The 24,793-nt window shown below is 39.1% G+C and overlaps 1 protein-coding gene across 7 annotated transcripts in view; it reads right to left on the reverse strand.

Moving 5' to 3' along the window:
- camta1a (calmodulin binding transcription activator 1a) overlaps positions 1 to 12,510 on the reverse strand; it is a 1,308,418-nt gene extending 1,295,908 nt beyond the window's left edge. For 5 of the 7 annotated variants that reach the window (XM_072586311.1, XM_072586310.1, XM_072586307.1 and 2 more), the window contains exon 1: positions 12,406 to 12,510. In XM_072586311.1, coding sequence (XP_072442412.1) covers positions 12,406 to 12,430 — 25 coding nt within the window. In that variant the 5' untranslated portion in view covers positions 12,431 to 12,510. The remainder of the gene's footprint in view (positions 1 to 12,405) is intronic. The other 2 variants (XM_072586308.1, XM_072586313.1) reach the window with 2 other exon arrangements.
- Between the last annotated feature and the right edge of the window lie 12,283 nt (positions 12,511 to 24,793).

A 24,793-nucleotide genomic window follows, 5' to 3' on the forward strand; every position in this document is an offset into this window, starting at 1 on the left:
ATGGCTCACTCTGTAGCACAGACCACCAACTACATATATTAGAACTTCTGTTTTTCTAACTCATTCAGAAAACTTCCAAATTCTATCAAAAGTTGTAGTTCAATAAATAATTTGAAAGATATACTTCAATAATCAGTTACTCAAAAAATAAAAATATCATGCATGCTGACTGCACCTGCTCATCAACAATCTGCTCAATAACTGCTTTGTAGCTTTTATTTCATTCATTCAAGGGATGTGGGCTTCACTGACTGGGCCAATTTATTGCTCATCTCTAAACACCCTTGAGAAGGTGGTGCTAAGTTGCTTTCTTAAATCGCTGCAGTCCATTTGCTAATTCTGTTCCAAGATCTCAAACAGAACACTATTGATTGTATGGAAATTTCTATTGTCTTGTCAATTTCTCGCAGCTCATGAAAATGGCAGAAAATCAAGTATGACCAAAACTTGAAATAGCAATAAACTGCTTAAACAAATGTATACAAATATAAAAAGCAAGAAATACAAATAGATTGTGTAACAAAGCAACAGTTTGAACTGGTTTGTTCTGTGAAAGTGTGTCTAAAAAACTGAACAGATATCTTTCCACAATTATTCTACTTATCTCTATGCATCATAACAATGCCAACAGAAAAATCATGATAATTTGCCTTCACCCCATCTCATCGAAAGGATAGCTAAGTTGCAACTGTATCTTACCACTGGCAATATGGCAATTGCAACCACCAAGGACAATGTGTCCTCCAAGCACTTTATGACTGTTAAGATATGATAAACCCAAGTCAAAGAAACACATGGATTAGTGGATCACACATGGACTACCATTCTGAAATTTATTTTTCATTAAAGTAAATCCTGAATGGAATCAGAAATTTTAAATGGTTAGCTCTGAAAGAATAATGGATTTCTTATTGATAATTTTGATTTAGACTGCATGAGTGTTGGGGGGGGGGGGGGTGGTGGCATGGGATTCAGTACTCTAAGAGGGGTGATGATAGTGTTACAAAATCATAAGAGTATATGGTCACTTCGAAAGAGAGGTGCTTTTTCTGAACTGAGAGATTGCGACAGGACAGGTGTCTGTGACTAGGTGACAGGTGCAGAGAACTGATTATATGTAACAATCAGCTTGGGGTGGTGTTCAGATGTTAAGGCAACCAATTTGAATTAAATTTATGCCCAAGATACCAAAAACCAATTGAATTTAAATTTTACTGTATTACCAACATCAGACCAATAAGCGGGTACAATACTGGGGACATAGAAAGGAAGGGAGTTTTGAAAATTAGCCAGAGCAAACTACCCATTAAATTGGAGACCTCGTCACCTGAAAGGGGCTCTTTTTCTTTAAACAGTGGAAATCAGGGGTTTCTTTCACTCACATTTTTAAACAAATTATAAAGGAGAAGTAAACTTTTCTAGGTGTTTTAGTTTTAATTGGCAGAGGGGTTCAACTTCCATGTCATAACAATAGGAATCCAGCTTGCATTCTGTTTAGTCTGTCCCAATCACTATAACATTCAATACATGCTAGACATAAAACAAACTTAAGTTATTTAATACTGTCAATATTCCAATTAGGTGTTTTCTTTTAAAAGTAAAGCCATTCCATTCATAAATTTCTTAAATTATATTTAACAAAATGCATGGCGGCTCCGTGCTTTGCATTACTGCCTCACAGCAATAGAAACCCAGGTTTGATTCTACCCCCCCCCCACCAACCACTCAGGCAATCGTGTGGAGTTTGCACATTCCAGCATCTGCATGAGTTTCCTCCAGGTGCTCCAGTTTCCTCCCACAGTCCAAAGATGTGCTGGCTAGGTGGATTAGCCATGGGAATGCAGGGTTACAGGGAGAAGGTAGGGGTGAATACAAATGAGCCAAATGGCCTGCTTCCACACTGCAGGAATTCTATGATTCTTTGAGTTAAAAAAGCTCAAGACCCCTGAAATTCAAGTCAATTTGAGGTTAATTCCAGAGTTATTCTTCTACGTTTCCCCGAATCTTTGCTTTATCGGACTACAGACTTGTTTCTCTTTCTGCTCTCAGATCCTTGCAGTAAACACCTTATTCCATATAGAAATCAGTCTCTTGCTGATTCACCTCTTCCTAAAACTGAGCAAATTCTCTTATGCACACACTATTAAAAAAAGTTAAAATGCACAAAACAAACCATGTACTTACTGCAATAAACAACATTTTATAATGTAAATACATAATATTTTGTGAAACCATTCACTAAAGCAGTTCTACATTATTTTTAATTTTCCGTTTGCCTTCCTAATCAGTTGCAGTATCCACATGCTGACTTTTCACGAAGGTCACTCAAGACTTATTCACTACATGCACTGCAGAGTTCTGCAGTCATTGTCAATTTAAGTAGTATGCTACTTTTTTTTTAAAATACTACTGATTTCTAAGATTAACTGAAAAATTAACATTTGAGAACAAGAAAAAAAATCATTTAAATGATTCCAGGCTCAGCATCCAATTAAATCACATCTTTAACACTGATAATAATCACACACAAAGTTAGGCTGTATACAATTCTTGTCCCCATGCTGTAGAAAAAAAAATTGTTAAACTTGAGAGTGAGCAAAGATTTACAAGGATGGACAGTTTCAGTTAGAGAGAGGGGGACTGCATTGGTTGTGGCCTTGTTACCTGGATCGGAGGTTGAGGGGTGACCTTATACAGGTTTACAAAATTATGTTCCACAGCGATTGATTCTGGGTTGTCCTTTGTTGGTCATTTATATAAATGATTTGGTTGAGAATATAGAAGGCATGGTTAGTAAGTTTGCAGATGACACCAAAATTGGTGGCATAGTAGACAGTGAAGAAGGTTTTCTAAGATTACAAAGGGATTTTGATCAATTGGGACAATGGACTGATAAACGGCAGATGGAGTTCAATTTGGATAAATGCGAAGTTTTGAATTTTGGTACAAGGGTTGGACTTAGACAATTAATGGTAGGGACTTGGGTAGTGTCGTAGAACAGAGGGACCTAGGAGTTCAAGTACATAATTCTTTGAACTTTTTAATCACATACAGAGTCATTAAAAAAGCATTTGCCACACTTGCCTTCATTGCTCAGTCCTTTGAATGAAAAAGTTGAAAAGTCATGTTGAGGTTGTACTGAACATTGGCGAGGCCTCTTCTGGAACACTGTGTTCAGATCTGGTTGCCAAGTTATGGATGGGCAATATTAAGTTGGAGAAGTTTCAGAAGAGATTTATCAGGATATTGCCACGTTTGGAAGGTTTGAGTTATAGAGAAAGGCTGGACAGGCTAGGACTTGTCCCACTGGAGCATAGGATGTTAAGAGACCACATAGAAGTTTATAAAATAATGAGGGGTACAGATAGAGCTACTGGCAGTTGTCTTTTCCCCCAAGATGGAGGATGTCGAGACTAGCAAGCACATTAAGGAGAGAGGAAAGATATTTTAAAAAGACGAGGGTAATTATCTTCTTTTTTGTTTACACTATTTCGCAGATGGAATGAACTTCTTGAGTTTGTGGAGGATATGGGTACAATTACAACATTTTTAAAACTATTTGGATAATTACATCAATAAGAAGGTTTCAAAGGATATGGGCCAGGAGCAGGTGGGGCTAGTTTATTTTGGGATTATGCTAAGAATGGATTGGTTGGGCCAAAGGATCTGTTTCCTTGCTGTGTGCCTCTAACTTCTGGCTTCAATTCTATTTGGAACTTGAAGGCTTCAGTGCCCCATATGTTCTCAAAGTCAGAGATACTAGCTGTCCTATACACCTAATTATATAATAGTATAATGCACTTCTTGGTGCAAAACAAAAAATTATACTAAAACATAAAACCATATATCAGAGATTCTCAAATGTATTGTGTGCATTCAAAAAACTAAATTAACTTGCTTTTCAAAACTTACACAAAAATAAAGTTTGTCAACACAATAGCACTAATATTCCAAAGATCTTTTAACAAATTAAATGGGCTAGAATCATATTATTTCACTGAATGTTTCTTTCATGAAAAATAATGTACATGACATGACTCACTTGTCGAGACATTGACAAGGCAGTGAACCAAGCCTGAGGGTGATAGACTGGTTACATTGTTATCTCACCAACTGTTCTCCCCACCCACCCAAAGGCAATGCATCATTCCGCATAGGGTTGTGTGGACATTAGCTGCCCTTTACACATCATTCAAGGGAAGTGGTTAGTTGAGCAGTCTCCAGACCAAGATATTCTCATGCCGAATCCATCATGTACTTCATAATGTGCACACATTCACACACATTTGAAAACCAGAAGTCACTGAATTAAACTGAGAAGCAGAAATAGTGTGTTAATTTTTGCATCCCTGACCAGAGATCTAATTAAATCTCCCATATCATCACATGGCTAAGAATAGCTAACTCAGCAGAGACCAAAGATCACACTGGAACTTTCATGGCGGATGAGATATTCTCTAAGCAGTGCACTTATCAGATAGTTTTAACTTCACTCCTGGGACATTTGTTAAAGGTTACTCTGATACTGTCGAGTGCTGTAATAATAACTTAAAATTGGGTTTAATCCATGTTGGCAATAACTTAGAATCATCCAGGCACTTTAAAGGCTCATATTCACACCAACACTTCCTAAAGCCCAAGTTAGATGTGCATGAACATGAAATGTTCATGTACGCCCAGATTGACAACTTTATATGGATAACATATCAGAATTAACCATATCCATAAACCATAGACCTTTCATACATTTTCATTATTTACAGGCTATTAACTGCAAATTATTTTATTGTCAGATTTTGAGTCAGAAGGCTTAATTGTTAAACTCTCAAACAAAATAAATTTTCTGCAAAATTTCTTATACATAGCAGTGACCAATGACAGCAACATTGTTAAATTGTTTCAACCATGATCAGTGACACATCTGCAGCCACTGCTGTTTCACAATTACCAAGCTGGTTAAAAATAGGCCTTTTCCTCAAAATAGGTTTGGGAAGCAAATAATATCAAAATGGTTGGTTGTGTAGTTTATCGTGACTCCTCAGAAACTGAAGCAGTCCACGTTCAAATGCAACAAGATCTGGACAATATCAAGGCTTGGTCTGACATGTGGCAAAGTAATAACCATATCCATTAAGAGAAAATCTAACCATAGCCCCCTGTCCTTCAATGGTGCTACCACTGAATCCCCCACAAAAAGTTTTTCATCAAATAAGTGGAGCTTCAGGATAAAAATCTTAAATTCCTCCCAAAAAATCATGAATAAAATGAAGTGATTTTTATTTTTTTAAAAATCACTTTTTCATAACACAATCTGCAACAGAAGCCAACTTATTCAATCCATTAAAACATGACTGGTGAGAATAAACTACTGGATTAGTGGTGCTGGAAGAGCACAGCAGTTCAGGCAGCATCCAACGAGCAGCGAAATCGACGTTTCAGGCAAAAGCCCTTCATCAGGAATAAACAGCTCAGTTATCATCAGCTTCAAAGTTAATGTTGGATCCTAATTTTACACACTTGGGTTACAATTGACCAGCTCAACTGGACTCACCACATTAACAGAACGGCTACAAGAACAGGACAGAGGTGAGGAAAACTGTGGCAAGTGATTCCCCAAAGCCTGTCCACCAACTACAAGGTACAAGTTCAGAGTGTGATACACATTCCACACTTGCCCAGATAGGTGCAGCTCCAACAGTCAAGATGCTCGATAGCATCCAGGCCAAAGCAGTGGCACAACATCCACTCCATCCACCACCAATGCTTAGTTGCTGCAGTGTGTACCATCTCCAAGATACACTGCAGAAATTCACCCAAAATCTGTTATGCAGCAGCTTCCAAACACACAACTTCCATCTAGGAAGATAAGGGCAGTAGATACATGGTAACATCACCGTTGGCAAGTTCCTCTCTCCACCCTCGAACTCCTTCACTATGAAAGGGTCTAAATCCTGGAATTTCCTCCCTGACTGTGCTGTGAATCAACCTATAGCACATGGATTAGAAGTTCATGGAGGTAACTCACTACCACTTTCAAGGTGAAATAGGGACGGACAACAAATGCTGACCAATGACATCCATGTTTTTATTCACTTGTGGAACAATCATTTGTAACAATGGTGCAACACCCCAGTCCTCATGCAATCTTTAGCTTAACGAGCTCATACTCTCTCCTTCCAACACCTCTTCATTGCAACTTAGTCCCTTGGAACATGGCATAGTTCAACTTTTACCTATTTGTAGGTGTCAGAACATCTTTCACATTGGTTTCTATTCTCATTGCCACTTCATCACTTCCAATACCACCCAAGGACTATTACTGGCCGCCTACTGCACTTTTCTAGCACCCATAGATATGATGTTTCATTACACATATGCTGATAACACTAATTCTCCATCTCCACTTTCAATAATGTCATTGCCACTGTGATCAGAGTGCTTGCCTGAAATTCTTCAAAATATGAACTACAACTTATTCCATCTAAACATTGAGATCAAAGCCATCATCATTTGGCCCCAAGACACTCTTTCTCCAGCCACTCATTCTAAGTCATACAATTTCAATATCCTCAACATCCAAGTGAGTATTCAACTGTATTTTCTATTTCCCCACAATTAGCACCTACATGCACCTTCCAAACAGTACTGGCCTCCAAACTAATTTCATCCAACTGCTCTCGAAACCTTTTTTCATACCTTTAGTACCCCCAGATCTGATCAGTGCTTTCATGTAAATCTCAGCTGATCCAAATCTGTTTGCACCTGATCCCAAACATTCTCATTCCATTATCAATTCCAATTTCTATGACTCTTCACCTTCCTTTCAAGATCAATGTTAAAACTAAGGTTTTGGTCACAGTTTTTGGTTTGACGTGTATTTCTTTCAAGAGGCACTATATTAATTCATATTGTTGCTTTATAGGCCCATTTTATAAATCACTGACATTTTTTAGGTTAACATTAAAATATGTTCCACATAATTTGCAGCATTTGTCCAACAGGAGTCAATAAAACATGACAAACTCATTTTTGAGGAAGAGGTTGATCAGCTTGGAAAGCAAAAGATGTAATTTAAGTCTCACACACGATGTTTTGTTTATTGATTATAAAAGAATACTGAGGTTACACGCCTTAAAAATCAATGGAATCCCTGAACGTGAATGATGACTTATTCTTGAATATCAGATACAGGCTTTCATAGGTGCAATCCTACTACAGGTTTTGGAAGTAGCAGGAGCTCACATTCGTTGATTCAGATTTTAATGACTGGAGAATCTGCTAGTAAGTATTTCTATTTTTGCTACTTTTCTCTCAAATGCTCCCCCATCACTTGAGAGCCTGGAAAAAAATTGTCAACAGATTATTCAATCAGTGAGAGCATTAGAACTGCATCTTCATTAAATACAGTCACATTTCTGCATTTTTAGAAAAAAATACGGGGAGGAAAGAGACATCTGGCTACTTTTCCCCACCTTAGAGAGGTTAAGAGCTACTTCAGCACTTTAATGCTACACTGGCTGATATCAGCTAACCCAGAGCAGAATGAAAATGAAACTCTATACCTTCAATCGTTCAGAGAGGGTATTTTAATACATTAAACCAATTAAGAATAATCAGTGGTCACTATACTGCCACAAGAACAAGAATCCTTTGGAGAGGGTGCAGAGAAGATTTACCAAAATGTTACCTGGTCTGGAGGGTTTTAGTTATGAGGAGAGGTTGAATAAACTCTGTTTTTGCTGGAGGAACACACAAGTTGATGGGCAACCTGATAGAGGTCTACAAAATTATGAGGGGCATAGATAGGGTAGATAGTCAGAGACTTTTACCCCCCCCCCCGCCCCCAAGGTGCAAAGGTTAACTACAAGAGGGCACATGTTCAAGGTGAGGAGGAGGGAGTTGTCGAGGGGAGAAGTGTGGGGAAAAGTTTTTAACATAGATGGTGATGAGTGCCTGGAATGTACTGCCAGTAGTAGTAGTGGAAGCAGGCACATTAGCAACTTTTAAGGCACATCTTGATAGATACATGAATAGAACGTGAACAGAGGGATAGAAACTATGCATGGGCAATAACTACAGGGTCTAAATAAGGATTAGAAAAAAGGACCTGTTTCTGTGCTGTGTTGAATTGTAAGCCTAGCTTTCTGGCATGCTGAGCTGGCTTTCACCAATGAAGGTGGAACTGCATGCCTCTTGTCCAAGGCCACACTCACCCAAGTCTATTATATTTTGGTATTAAATAACAGTATATGTTTCTATCAACAAAAAAAAAACAAAATAAACTGCTCCACTAAGAAAAAATATTAAACTTGATGTTTTGTAAAAGCTTATTTAAAAGCATACTTATTGCAAACTTGTCAGAAGTCCCATGCAAAGCTACAGCAAGTATGCAGAACTTCACCCTGAATTGTATTACAGCCTTTAGCATATAGTTACACTAAGGACAAGATTTTTTTTTGAAAAAGCAAATTAAAGTTGGCAATGCAATTCTAAAACACAAGATAGTTCAACCACCTATAAAATGTGCTAAAACTGCAGCTAGCTCAAACGAGAGAGCTGTTATAAGGTGCTAAATTATAATAACCTGCATTCTACCACCAATTGGAGAAATTCATGAACTACACACATTGTAAATGACCTTTACTTGAGGCTTTAGAATATGAATCAAATTAAACCAAGTTTTGAAGTTTTCAAAAATTACATTTCTGATCAACATGCACTTTGATTGGTAAGAGAGGAGCAGTGCAAGACAAATGCCGACAAAAGAAAAAGTTACCAAATTAGTCTTCCACACTAACAACTTCACTTTCTGCTTTAAATTTTATATCTTAGCAGGATAAGGGGAACATCAAGAGTGGATAGATGAATTTGATCTCACTTGTGCAGTAACTATTACACTGTCATATCCACTGCAATTGAAATTTTCCACCACTAGGCAACTAAGATTTCCACTTGCAGTTGTACGAGCTTCATTGCAATTCTAGTCACCTAATTGATATTGGTGATACAGAAACAAATTACATTGGTAAATTGGGAGCAATGCCAATATGCTGCTACACTCATTAACCTGTTTGGTAACTGTTATATTGTGTCAAGAAGGGCAAAGACACCCACAAAGAAATCACTGCTGAAGCAACCAATTCCACGCTCTAGAATCCAATTTTTAAATCTAAGGAGTCTTTTATAATCCTACAGTTAAACTTGCATCGTATTTTACTAATATCCATGAAACAGCTCATTTTATATGAAATACATTCTAAAAATAAACTTTTGATTGGTCTCAGCACCATAAAGCTCAAGGAGACAGGGCCAGTGGGGAGATCAACCATGGCCCTGATTAGGAAATGTGGACTTGAGAGGTCAGGAATGCTTGCTGTGACAATCCCATTGCTCTCTGTCTTGGCTAACACTTTAAGAATGAATCATTGACCAAATTATCAAGAGGTAGTCAGCTCTGACAAATGGCAAAAGAGAAATAAGAATTTTCAGAACAGCAATTAAATTAGGTCAACTAATAAAACCTCGAGTAAATGGCCATCATGAAATGGCAAACCAACAAAGGAGTCATCACCAAACCATCACAAAAAGGACTTATTTCTTCTCTAATCATGAGAAGTGGGGGGAGAAAATAAATCACACTGTCAACATATTTTGACAACTAAAATTTTATAAATCTAAACATTTATCAACATCACTAACATACATCTACTTCGAATGCACAAAATTTAAAGACTCAACATTTTCAAAAATATCAATTTTTCAGATTGAACTAGTACACTTTGCATTAGGCTGCTGACAACCATTGTAGGACTGAAACCAGTGAATTATTTCCTTTTTTTGTTCTATTAAAAAACTTAAACTTGACAAAGGCTCACAGTAGAGAGTATCATCAAGGCTGAGGACAGAAGACAAACAAAGGAAGGATTAGGTAACACAAAAGTCTGGGTTTTTAAAGAGTGCAGAAAGGCAGGAAAACCCGTGGGAAGTGAGAAGTTCCACAGCTCTGAAGCACAAGGAATAAAATTATGTATCAGATCACAAAATGGAAAAGAATATCATATGGGGACATATGGCATGCTGAAGGAGTCAAAAAGGGAGTTATTTTTCCTGAAATTCCCCAAGCAATCATATGGTTAGTTTTTCTTTCAGAAAAGCCTTTCCAAAACTGATGAAAGCTCACAGACCTGAAAATGTTATCTCTTTCTCTCCACAAATGTTGTCAGAAACTATTCCCAATATTGTATGTTTTAATTTCATATTTCCAGGATCCACAATATTCTTTCTGATTGGAGTTTGATCTTTGGACTTGCAACAATAATTCCCTATTATAATGTAGTGTATTAATAACTGCAATTTCTTTACTTTCCATGATTACCATCAACACAAAACAAAAATCACACTTAACATTAGTTTCAGAGGTATTTCTGCCATTAACAGCAGTGATATAATTACTCAGTACGGAGTTTCCAGAGAATAGGTGAAACTACAAAAAGGACTCCTTAACCTGACAGCTTGACAGAGATAATGCACAGACTACCATTGAATGGCTGATTCATTGCTTTTGTTGTCTGACAGAAATACCATAAGGTGTTCCAATGTTAGAACAGTGAGAGAAAATTGCTTAAAAAGCAATCAGTGTCTTTGAGTTTGAGACCTGGCCCTTTTGTTGACTGAGAAATTGGTCATTTAAATACAAGCATAACCTGCAGCCACAGGGACAGAAGAAAAATTCTGGCAGCCATCAAAACATTCCTTGGCTTACAACATTGATATTGGTATAAATATTCTGACAGGAATCCAAATCTTCAAGATAAGTTATACACAGGTACGACAAAAGTCTGTTTCCTGAAAAGAGGCAATACATTACGTAACATATGGTCTCTTAACATTCCAATTGCATCTATGTCATGTTACTCATGAGACATGCTGCGTGTCATACAGCACCAATAAAACAAAGGGTTAAAGCCCCTAAGAGTTTTATGTGCATAATCAATACAGACTTATAAAAAGCTTACAAAGATGTCCCCATGCACACAACACACTATAATAAAGACTTTCCATTCCTAGATTGATATAATAACATTTTCACCTCAACACAAAAAAAACTGGACAATATATTCAAGAACTATTTTCTCAGTTACTGGTTTGAGTGATTTTAGTTTTTCAAAAAAATAGAAATATCATTTACTAATAAATTGATACGGTAAGTAATCTGCCCTAGGTTCTTGGAAATTGCTGCAGCATCACAAAGTAGATGAATCTACAAGTAACGTATTACATTTTGCTGTGTTATTTGCTTTTTTTCTATAAAGTCCGCAAAGAAGGCTTCAAATACTACAAAACTGCAGGTTAAGTATACCAATATAATCAGTACTTTGCATAACATGCGAATATAATGGCAAAAATTTACCTCAAAATTACGATATCATGCATGGCTTTCTTTTTCATTTGCACAAAGTGCATAAAGTGAAATTACAAACTGTTCTCTTATTATGGAAAGTCAACTTTCAAGAGATTCATTACACCTTCATAACTATCATTTTAAAGGCATTAAATGTTTGAATATTTAGAAGTTGTGACTTTTTTAAAGCATAAAATAGTAGACAATTCAATCCTGAATATGACCTTTTCACATAACCTTTTTTGAAGTGCACTACTTTTCTCAAGTTGTACTTTCAAAGAAAAACTTCCTAATAAGTTTATAAATTCTAGCAACGGAGAGTTATGCTGAATGAACGTTCAGGAGCCTCAAATAACTGCTATCCCTGAAATAAGATCACTGAAATCAAGAAACAAAATTTCCTCATAACAATTACTTTCTATACAGATTTAGTTAACATTTGTTCAAACTATGCATAGCTAATTTTTGTGTTTTTCGGGAAATTTGCACCCGAACTAAAATATGAACTCGTTACTCGTGCCGTGCGATTTTCCGTTGTCTATGAAGATCTTCCTCGTTATTTTGGGGAATATTACTTAAAGTATTTCAATATCGAAGTGATAGAGGAGTTAAATCACTTTCACACCAGATAAACAATCCGTTACCGCCCTCTTGTGGATTTTACCGACATCAAAAACCACACAACCTTATACATTTCATTTTATTTAAAATTATATTTTTCCCTTCTGTACAAAAGTGACAGTTTGATGAGATTAAAGAACATTGAGCTATTTATTCAATATCTGTAAGAAAACCGTTTGTTCTTCTCTATATCTCACACAGCTATAATTTTATTGAAGCTAAACCGTTTTTCGCTCAATTCGCAGCGCCTCACACCCCCTTGTTCTGTCAGATTTAGCTTTTTCTCGTCGTCCCGAAGGTTGTCATCACAATTAAAAATTAAATATCAGTGTTTTGTTTGCACACTGGAATTCTCCCCCACCTCCGCCTCTTCTGCCCCTTACCTTCCGGCTTCTTTTCGGCAGCCATTTCAGTCCCCCACTTACATCCCTATACCCGACCGCCGGAGAGACCGCCGCTCAACCAACCTTGAGCGCCGGGCACAAAACCCAGCCCGCCCCCCTCTTCACTCCCTCGCAGTACCGTGCAGCCGATTGGGCCAGAGACACCATCCCACCGCCCCTTCGCCTGTCGGATCGGCATGGTATTGGCCAATAAGTGGGTCAATCATGATGACGACGTTTCCGGTTATCGGGTTTGGTTGTGCCCGCCCTGAAAGGCATTTTGGCGTGCGTGCATCGACGTGGGGAGGTGCGCGTTCTCGAGGTCCCGCGCGGGGAAGGCTACTGTGCATCAACGCGGAACGAGGAGGTTCCATCAACGGCTCCTCTCGTGAGACTTGGAGATTCTCTCTCTGTGTGTTTCCCCCCCCCCCCGCCCCGATAATCGGGAACTGTTAACAAGGAGAGTCATCAGAAGACAAGATGGGCCTCATCCGCTGGTTCATCTTGGACCTCCATAATCAGCGCCACGAAGTCTGAGGAAGCGGTTATTCACTCAGTTTAAGTATAGGTCTGAGATCACGTGTTACTCGTCACACCAAATTGTTAGATGTGGAGGAGCCACTGTTGGACTGGGTGGACCATGTTAAAAATCACACAACAAAATAAAAAAAAAATCACACAACACCAGGTTATGGACCAGCAGTTTTATTTGGAAGCAACTTCCAAATAAACTTGTTTGATTATAACCTGATGTGTGATTTTTAACAAAATTCTAAGTTTTATTTGTTTGGGAATGGGCTAAATGGTCTAATTTCTTCTGTGTTTTATGGGAATAGAATCTACAGTGATACAACAAAGAGGCCATTCAGCCCATCGTGAAAGATCTCCTTTTGTACTTTTCTGGAGGTTGTGTGTATCAGGTGTTGTTGCCCCTCCCTAAATGCCACTGAGAAGGTAGTACAGAGCGATTTTCTTTTAACTATTGTAGTCCATCTTGCAGTCACACCCACTGTACTATAAGGAAAGGTTCTGTGAAATCTGGAACAAATATCAGTGAGGCAACCAATTGTGTTCCACTATGCTGCTATCTCTTGTGGGTTTGTCCTTCTGAGCATATACAGTACTCACCAATAGTGTATGTAGGGGGGATATTTTCTGTAAGTGAGTATGACTGTGTCAGCCTGATGCTTGACTGGTTTGCAGGAAAGCTGTCCAAATTTCTCCAATTTTGGAACAAGCCCCCAGATGTTAGTAAGGAGGGTTTTGCATGTTGATAGGCTGAATATGCCAGTTACATTTCTGGTGTTTGGTGATTTTATTCCTTTTTGACTTCTCTGTAGCAGTTTCATACAATTGTATGGCCTCCTCGGACATTTAAATGTCATCTATATTGATCCAATTGGGTTCTATTGTCCTTGAAGTTTCCACGTTTTCACCTTTGTGTATTTATGTCTAACAGTACTGTGGGCATAGCAGTATTGTTAGGAATTGCAGCAGCACACCACCATCTTCTCAGGTGCAATGGGATGAGCAATAAATGTTGGTGTCATCAGCATCACTCACATCATAAGAACAAATAAATTCCCTCTCAAAAGTTATTATTAAATCAGTGTCCACCACTCTTTAAGGAGTGCATTCAGATCATAACAACTCACTAGGTGAAAAGATTTCTCCATTTACTTTTGATTCTTGCACCAATTACCCATGTCTGTGCCTTCTGGGTATCAACCCTTCAGCATTAGAAACTGTTTTTCTTTCTTTATGCAAGTTAACCTGTCATTATTTTAAACACTTTTATTCCTTTTAGACTAGTCTGCTCTTTTATCTTCACAGTCAAAGCAAACACATCACAGCCATGCCACGAGTCAACTTCATTGATCATCTTCTCAATATGTAAAACTAGATCTTTCTACTCCACCTAGTGGAAAAATTCAGTTGTTTCAATCAATCACATTTATTGTTATGACTTGGTACTTTCAATACATAACTAAAAAATAAGTAATCATTATTTTAAAATTTATTAAAAGATATATGATATCTAGCTCTACTGAAAAATTATATAAATATTAGCCTTAGCTCAATGATAGCACATTTGCCTCTAGTCAGAAGATTGTGGTTCAAGTCCAACCACAGAGACAGGCATGTAAGTCTAAACTGCCACTTCAATGCTGCACTGACTGATGTACTTTTTTTAAAAACATTATTCATTAAAATGAGGCATCATCTACTCTTTCAGAAAGACCTCAGAAATATTTGGCACTATCTGAAAAAGAACCTATAGTGCAGCAATTTTCTGTTTGTGGTACCTAATTCTGCAAGCAATGCCTCAAAAATATGAAAAAGGATAAATGATCATAGAATACTATTTTCAGAATTGTTGGCTGAGGGAGAAATGCCACACTCCAGGCCACACTATTGTATCAACTTTGATTCTGTGCTTAAATTTATAAAGGACCTTGCACCCACAATATTCTGACTCTATGTTAGCTGTTGAGAGTGTGGTGCTGGAAAAACACAGCAGGTCAGGCAGCATCCGAGGAGCAGAAGAAATGACATTTCAGGCATAAGCCCTTCATCAGGACAGGGGGGGTATGAGAGATAAATATGAGGGAGTGGGGCTAGGGGAAAAGACTGGTTGATGCAGACCAACTCCCTGGTCCTCACCTTCCACCCAACCAATACTCTTGTCCTCACCTTCCATGCCACCAACCTTCATATACATCACATCATCCACTGCCACTTCCGCCACCAACAAACAGACTGCACTACCTCTATCAGCATTTTGGAGAGACCATTCCCTCCGTGACTCCCTTGTCAGATCCATGCACCCTACCAGCCCTCACTCCACTCATGGCACCTTTCCCTGCCACCTCAGGAAGTGCAAAGCCTGCACCGCCGCCCCCCCCCCCCCCCCCCCCAAACGCACCTCCATCCAAGGCCCCAAAGGATCCTTCCACATCTGACAGAAATGTATCTGTACCTCTACTAATGTCTTCTACTATACCCATTGCACTCAATGTGGTCTCCTCTACATCAGGCAGACAGGACACCAACTTGTGGATTATTTCAGAGAACATCTCTGGGACACCCACACCAACTAATCCCACCGCCTCGTGGCTGAACACTTCAACTTCCCCTCCCAATGTACCAAGGACATGCAGGTCCTGGGCCTTCTCCATCACCAAACCCTAACCACTCGATGCCTGGAGGAGGAACACCTCATCTTTCACCTCAGGACCCTGCAACCACATGGGATTAATGTGGATTTCACCAGTTTCCTCATTTTCCCTCCCTAACCTTATCCCAGCCCCAAGCCTCCAACTCGGCACTGCCCTTTTGACCTGACCATCATCTTTTCCATCTATCCATTCCACCTTCTTCTCCGACCTACCCATTTTCCCACCCACCTTCATCTACCTATTGCATTCTCAGCTATCTTCCCCTAGCCCCACCTACCTCGCATATATCTCTCAGCCCCCCCCAACCCCACCCCTGGCCTACAAGCCTCATGCCTGATGAAGGGCTTGTGCCCGAAACATCGATTCTCCTGCTTCTTGGATGCTGCCTGACCTGCTGTGCTTTTCCAGCACCACACTCTCGACTCTGATCTCCAGCATCTGCAGTCCTCACTTTCTCCTCCTAGCTGAGTTAAACTAATCCTTACAGGGATTGGAATGTCCATAGCCTCTGAGTAACTTTGGTGATTGCATTTTTGAAAGATATAATTGAAAGTGTCCATTATGACTTTCAGCTTGATGAGTAATCAAATTCCAATCTCATTGATTATTTATTGATAGAAACATAGAATTTAGGAGCAGAAGTAGGCTGACTCTGCCATTCAGGATGACCATGGATGATCATTCAACTTAGTACCCTGTTCTCACTTTATCCCCATACTCTTTAATTCTCTTAGCCCGAAGAACTACATCTAATTTCTTTTTGAAAACATTCAAAGTTTGGCCTCAGCCACTCTGTCAGAGAATTCCATAGGCTCACCACACTCTCTGGGTTAAGAAATCTCTCTTCATCAGTCCTAAATATCATACCACTTATCCTTAAATTGTGGTCCCTGGCTCTGAACTCCCCAGTGATTAACAATATGTTTCCTGCATTTACTTTATCCACTCCAGTTAAAATATAAGAGATCCTCCCTCAGTTTTCTGAATCCAATTAATATAGTCTTCACTGAACCAGACCCTCTTCATACGTCATCCTGCTAGCCAAGGAATCAATTTTGAAAATCTTCATTGCACTTTCTCCATAGCCAGAACATCCTTCCTCAGATAAGGAAATCAAAAATGCACACAGTTTTGGTCTTACCAAGGCCCTATACAATTGCAGCAGAGTGAAGAATCTCCTTTGTCGTGAGAGCAGGAGATAAATACTTTCTGAATTACATTACACAATATAGTCTTGGTTGTTATGTTTTCATAATTTAGTATTCTGTTCATTGTGAGAACCAACTGGAGATTATTTGTGTTCTTATACATAGCAGCAGACTAAACCTACGGTTGTTTCGGGGGGGATGTACGTCTGTGATGTGCATTGTAATGAAGTGTGTAAAGATTGCCTCCGTTATATCTTATATTACCAGGCTTTCTGAAAGACAACAGTGATCAAAATGATGTTGCATTTAACTTGCCAGGAGCAATGTCAACGGATATTCACAAGTCCAGTAAAATCAGTAAACCAGTCAGATAAAGAACTGTAGGCCCAAATGCATGTGATATTACTGGTTAGAACATACAGGACGGATGCCACAATAGCCTAAATGTTTGAGTATGCTCACAGGTTCCAATTTCAGTCTGTGTCGGTTGCTGACTACAATTAGCAGCAGTACTTAAGAAACTACGATTTTATGATGTAGAGTCAGCAAGAGCATCCTGTTCCTTTGAGAACATGTGTATGCATAAATGTCAAGTTCAGATGTAATGGCCTCCAGGATTGAATACTCTCCTGATATGCACTTTGCTAAGAGACAGCAGGTAGCTGGTACCCATAGCACCCCAAACGGGGACAGTACCTCTCAGAGAAGGGAAAGAGAAAACATTCTCCTTGATACAACTAAAATTTCGTATTTGCATAGTTACTTCATTTCAACAAAATGAGAAATTAGAGTATATTAAGTTCCCTTCAGTATATATTATGGTAGCAATAAAATATGTAACATTTGCTTAACATCTCTCTTAAGTGTCATTCATGTAAAATTCTTTCAGCTTGGAGGTGAACTGCTTCATTCTGCAGCTTCCATAGGGATTTTAGTTTCAACAGCAGGATGTGTCAGCCATGGGCTGATCCTCAAATGTTGGCAGCTCCATAACTCCCTTGGGAGAAAACCAGGAGGGAAATTCCTGGTAAATCATTTTTGCAGGAATCACCTGCCTGAGGTTGAGGCCTGAGGCCTGGATTGAGGCCTCCACTTGCCCTCTATGAGTCAATACATTTACTTAGTAATGCTACTGTAACTGAGCGTTTTCTTCTTTAACTCTGCAGATTTTCCACCTGTGCAAGCATGATGGTTAGCACAGCTGTCTCACAGCACCAGGGACCCGGTTCAATTCCAGCCTTGGGTGACTGTCTATGTGAAGTTTGCACACTCTCCCTGTGTCTGCAAGGGTTTCCTCTGGGTGCTCTGGTTTACTCCCACAATCCAAAGATGTGCGGGTTTGGTAAATTGGCCATGCTAAATTGCCCATTGTGTTCTAAGATGTGTGGGTTAGGTGCACGAGTCAGGGGTATATGTAGAGTAGGAGAATGGGTCTGGGTGGGTTACTCTTTGGAGAGTTGGTATGGACTTGTTGAACCAAATAGGTAAAAACAGTGACTGCAGATGCTGGAAATCACATTCTTGATTAGTGGTGCTGGAAGAGCACAGCAGTTCAGGCAGCCTGAACTGCTGTGCTCTTCCAGCACCACTAATCCAGAATCTGGTTTCCAGCATCTGCAGTCATTGTTTTTACCTCGTTGATTTTAACCCTACTGCGAATCCTCTTGCAAGGATGCCTGCCTTGAAGAAGTTTTCCTCCTCTCTCTACAAGAATCTCAGGGAGTCCCTCTCCCACTGCAACTCCCAGGTCATTTCCTCTGCCCTGAAGCTCTTCAACCAGGTCCTGAAACAAACTCGCTACCACAGCCACATTTGCTTCCTCAGTGCCTGCCTCAGGTTCTCTGCCTGTATTCTTGATGAAGGGCTTTTGCCCGAAACGTCGATTTTACTGCTCCTTGGATGCTCCCTGAACTGCTGTGCTCTTCCAGCACCACTAATCCAGAATTGTTGAGCCAAATGGCCTGTGACCACACTGTATGGATTCTATGAAGCCATCCCATCATCAGTAGCCTGTCATCATATTAGGGCACTATACATCAGCCTTTTCATAAGCATACACCTGTGTGGAATGCTCTGCCCCAGAGGGCAGTGGAGGCCCAGTCTCTGGATTCTTTTAAGAAAGAATTGGATAGAGCTCTTAAAGATAGTGGAGTCAAGGGGTATGGAGATAAGGCTGGAACAGGATACTGATTAGGAATGATCAGCCATGATCATATTGAATGGCGGTGCAGGCTCGAAGGGCAGAATGGCCTACTCCTGCATCTATTGTCTATTGTCTATTGTCTATTGTCTTTCTTACAATTCACTCTATATTAGCTAAGGCTAATCAAACTTTATTTTTCTCTCAAAAGTAAAGTGCTGCAATCAAGAACAAAACATGAATAGAGCATCCATTTCATGTACCCAAACACTCCTTAGTTAAAACATTCATAAAATTAAGAGTGATGTTTCTTCAGCTTGCTGCATTGCACTCAAATAACTTTTGGCCATTTCCACACAATCCATCCTATCACCTCCCTCTATGAGATAGCTTATTTTAAAAGAACTCCTCTTTATATTGTCCCATTTCTGGCCCTCCATGTGCATTATTTTGATAAGTGGATGGCACCCAATCTGCACACAGCAAAACAGCACCAAGATTGAAAACTTGCTTTGGTAGACATGGTTGACAAAAACAGCAATATGTATTTGTCTAGAACTTATAATGTAGTAAAATTCCCCAAACCTAGCTGTTTTTCAAGACATTAGAATACAGGAGCCAAATGTTAGTAAAATAAAGATGATTTTAACCAACATCTTAAAGAAGGAGAGAGAAAGAGGTTTTAAGCGGAGGAAAGAACTGCAAAGCTTTCGGGCCTTGATAATTTAAGATACGACCACTCAACGAAATGGGCAAAATAAATTGGAGATGCACAAGAGGCCAGATGGAGAAATGGTGGCCTAAACTCAAGGAGAACTTCCCTTTAAACAGTAGTGATTTGGAAACTTTATTGTGCACATACATGGACAAGTGGAACCTTTTGTTTCTTAATTCTAAATGATTTAATACCATGATCTCTTCAGCTATCCCTTCAGACAATTCAAATTACTTTATTATGAATCCTTACAGCTAAAAGGCAAAGCTGGCAGTAATCTTGATCATAATGTAACACGTGTATTCAAGAAGAGTGGAAAGTAAAAAGCTGGAAACCATATGGCAGTTAGTCTAAAATCTGTCATTAGGAAAATGCTATAATCTATTATTAAGGAGGCAGTAGCATGATATTCAGTAAATCATAATAAGTACAATCAGATTTGTGAGATTTTGTGAAAGGAAAGTCATGCTTTACTAATTTGTTCTTTGAAAAAGTTAGCCAGGTGAATAAAGTGGAATGTGTAGATGTTACGTACTTGGATTTCCAAACATCATTCATTAAGATGCCACATTAAAAGCTACCTCACAAAGTAAGAAGTCATGAAGTCAACAGTAAAATATTAGCATTAATAAAAATTAATTTGCTGACAGGAACCAGAGTAGGGATAAATGAGTCATTTTCCAGTTGTGACATAGATCACATAGATCAGTGCTGAGGCCTCAATCTTTTACAATTTATATCAACTATTTGGATGAGTGTACAGCAGTTATGTTTACTGATGACACAGTGATAAGCAGGAAAGTATGTTCTAAAGAGGACATTAGAGTAGACAAAGGGATATTGATAGATTAAGTGAGTGAACATAAATGGGCAAATGAAGTTTAATGTAGGAATATCCTACATAACCACTTTTACAGAAAGAATAGAAAAGCAATGTATTACCTAAATGGAAAGAGACTGTAGAATTCTGTTGTACACTGAATTGTGGAACCTGCTAACTGAATCAAAAAGACTTAATTTACAGATATAGAAATTGGTTAGGAAGCCACAAGAGGAGACAATTATACAAGTACGGGAATGTTGCTTCAGGTGTACAGGACCTTAATAAGACTACCTCTGGAATTCTGTTCCAGTTTTGGTCTCTTTATTTAAAAATATAATTAAATTAAAGCTGTTCAGTAAAAGTTCACTCCACTGATTTTTGTGATGGAATGTTATCTTACAAGAAAATATTAAGCATTTCAAAACTAAACTCAACGGAGTTTATAAAAATGAGAGGTGATCTTATGAAAACATAAAAGGATCTTTTGTCAGGATGGATACCAGAAGGATGTTTCATATTCTGTTAGAGATTAGACACAGTTTAAAAATAAGAATTATCTTATTTGAGGCTGAGGTGAAAAGAAGCATTTTCTTCAGGAAAATTGTTAGCCTGTGAAATTGTTTTCCTGGTTATTGAATATATTCAAGGCTGAATTAAACAGATTTTTGAACTGCAAGGAAGTGAAACATTATGAACAGACAGAAAAATGGATTTCAGGCCACAATCAGATTAGGCATCAGATTTATCAAATGCCATAACAGTCTGCAGAGGCTTTATAGACTACTCCTATTCCTAATTTTTGTGTTCCTATTGCATTCTCATACATCTTTTCACTCCAAATTGAATTTAGACTCTCACACTAGAGCTGAAAGAGCAGAATTTTAACATTTGCACCACATATTTGATTTGATTTGATTTATTCTTGTCACATGTACCGAGGTACAGTGAAAAGTTTTGTTTTGCATGCTGTACAGCAGATCATACCAAAGTGCATTAGGGTAATAGAACAGAGTGAGGAATACAATGTTACAGCTGCAGAGAAGATGCACAGAGACCAAGATCAATATTAAATTTAAAATTTGGGAGGTACATAACAGCAGTGAAGAAACTATTCTTGAATCTATTTGTACGTGCAAACTTTTATATCTTCTACCCAACGGAAGAGAGTAAAAATAGGTTGGGAGCGGTCTTTGACTTTGTTGGTTGCTTTCCCGAGGTAGCAGGAAATATTGATAGGGTCAATAGATGGAAGGCTGGCTTGCTTGATAAAATGGCTTGTGTTCACAACTCTCTGTAGTTTCTTGCAATCTTGGGAAGACCAATTGCCAAACCACATTGTGATACACCCAGTTAGAATGTTTTCTATGGTACATCTATAAAAATTGCCAAGAATTCTCGTGGACATGTTGAATTTCCTTAGCTTCCTGAGGAAGTACAGATGTTGTGTGCTTTCTTCACCATTGCGTCAACACAGTGGACCAGGATGGATTATTGGTGATCTCACTCCCAGGAACATGACACCCTGGATGATCTCCATCTCAGCACCATTGATTCAGACAGGGACATGCCCTCCACTCTGCTTCCTGAAGTCAATGACCAGCTGCTTTGTTTTGCTGACTTCAATGAAGAGATTATTGTCTTTACACCCTGCTGCTAAGCACTAAAGCTCCTTCCTGTATTCTGTTTCACCATTGTTTGAGATCTACTCTACAACTATGGTGTCATCAGCAAACATGTAAATGGAGTTGAGGCAGAATTTGACCACACAGTCGCGAGCATATCAGGACTATAGTAGGGGGCTGAGTATGCAGCCTTGCAAGGCACTGGTACTGAGGATTATGGTGGAGGACGTGTTGTCACCTATTCTTACTGATCGTGGTCAGAAAGTCGAGGATCCAGTTAGAGAGGAGGGAGCCAAAATGTGGGTCTCGGAGTTTAGAGATGAATTTGTTTGGAATTATGGTGTTGAAGGCAGAGTTAAAGTCATTAAGTAGGAGCCTGACATATGTATCCTTGTTATCCAGATATTCCAGGGATGAGTGTGGGGCCAGGAAACTGGTGTCTGCTGTGGAGCTATTGCACTGGTAAATTTCAAAGGACTTTGGTAGGCTGGAGTTGATGTCAGCCATGACTAACCTCTTGAAGCACTTCATAATTATGGAGGTCAGAGCCACCAGGCAGTAGTCATTGAGGCACCCTGCATGATTTTTCTTTGGCACTGGGATGTTGGTGATCTTCTTGAAGTAGGTGGGGACTTTAGATCATAGTAAGGAGAGGTTAAAGATGTCTATGAATACTCCCGCCAGGTAGTCCATACAGCATCTGAGTGCACAGCCAGGGACTCTAACTACAAAGGTCGCTTTCCATGGGTTCATTCTCAAGAAGACCAATCTGCAGCAGTGACCATAGGTAGGGGGGCATCCAAGGCTGGTGAGATAGGTGACACTGTTTCATTGACCTTCCATTCAAAGTAAGCGTACAGTGCGTTGATATGATTGGGTCAGAATGTACTGTTGCTCCCGATTCTGTTCGACTTTGCTTTGATGCCCGTAATGTTGTGTTCCACAGCTTAATGTTTCAGATTGTATTGTAATATTTTGCTCAAAGAAGAGTACTGAAGATGCAAAGTCATTATTTGAGGGTGAGCTAGAAGTCATCCTGGTTAACATTTCTCCCTCTGCTGGAGACACACACCAAAAAAAGCAGGTTATTTGATCATAATTTTTAATGCTGTTTGTACATGTTGCAACTACTGCACAACAATTGGTATACATCAAAGTAACTCCTCATTCATTAAACATTTTGGGACAATTTTGAGTTTGAATAAATACAACTCAACTTTTTTTTTCAGCAGCTGTATTGAAGTAAGAGAGAAGAAATGAGCAGTATCCAAGAAAAGCAATCTCCTCAGAACTTAATAAATTACACAGAATTACAGAACAACCAACAAGCAACTTCACAAAACACACGATGATCCCAGCCAGCTGAGTTCCTCATGGGAAGATTCTGAATGGATTCTAGACATTTTCCAAAATAAAGCAAAAATATATAACAGAAGCAATTTTAGTTGACAAAATTGACTGGATAAATTGTTCACTTTTGTGAAGGATGTGAGACCTAGTGGACACTAATTCATGTAGTCTAATGGAATTGTGGTTATGACACGAGATGAGTACTCCAGAAACCCAGACTAATGATCTATGAGCACAAATCCCATTGCAGCAGCTATGGAATTTAAATTCAGTTAAATTAATTAAAACTGGAATTTAAAAATCTTAGCACAGACCTAGTGATGTGGAAACTACTGGATTATTGAAAGCCCTAACTGATTCACAAGTGTCCTCTCCTTCTCAAATCTGGCCTTATATGTGACAGAAGGCCTACAGCAATTTGGTTGACTCTTAACTGAAATGGCGTAGCAAGGCACTTAGTTACGTGGCAATGAGGAAATAAGTGTCAGTCATGCCAGTCATATGAAAATCCTATGAACAAATTAGCAGTAAGCAGGAAAGTCAGGTAAAATCTCATTTTGGTGAAGTATAGATCTATAGAACCAGTAACTTGGAAGGCTATTTGAGGTGGATGGTATAGGTATGTTCAAGCAGCATGGAGAGCTGTACGTAGTGAGGAAAGCTACTGAGGGAAGTGAAGAGTGTAGCTGCAGTATACCTCAGTTGCAGTTCACCTGGAAATAGCATAAAATGATAAAACTGAAATGTGCTGAGTTTGATATCTGGTATGTTCAGAATTAGAGCTGAAAATGTGTTGCTGGAAAAGCTCAGCAAGTCAGGCAGCATCCAAGGAGCAGGAGAATCGACGTTTCGGGCATGAGCCCTTCTTCAGGAATGCCCGAAACGTCGATTCTCCTGCTCCTTGGATGCTGCCTGACCTGCTGTGCTTTTCCAGCAACACATTTTCAGCTCTGATCTCCAGCATCTGCAGTCCTCACTTTCTCCTATGTTCAGAATTAGTTAATCTCATCCAATAAAGCGTCCAGGTAACTCCAACTGGCCTCAGGGCTGTCTTGGTTGCTAGGACAAAAGTTAAGCTCCTGATGATTATTGGGTGACTCATCCGTGCTCTTCTAAGGGGCTGCAAGTATACATGCATTAGAAGGGGCATGATTGACCTCAGGTGTGATATCTCTGATGATCAAAAGATTGACTAAAACCAGAAGAATAAAATCTTGTATTTACACAGCCTTTCAGAACCTCAGAACATCCCAAAGCACTTTACACTCAAATAAGTGCCTATGAGATCTAGTGACTCTTGAATGTAGGACAGCAGCCAAATTGTGCACAGCAAAGCCTGCAAACAGCAATGTGATAATGACTAGAATCTGTTTCAAGTAATGTTATTTCAAGGGTAGATGTAAAAGAATTT

Source organism: Chiloscyllium punctatum, chromosome 16 (genome assembly GCF_047496795.1).
Source record: "Chiloscyllium punctatum isolate Juve2018m chromosome 16, sChiPun1.3, whole genome shotgun sequence".
Taxonomy (NCBI): Eukaryota; Metazoa; Chordata; class Chondrichthyes; order Orectolobiformes; family Hemiscylliidae; genus Chiloscyllium; species Chiloscyllium punctatum.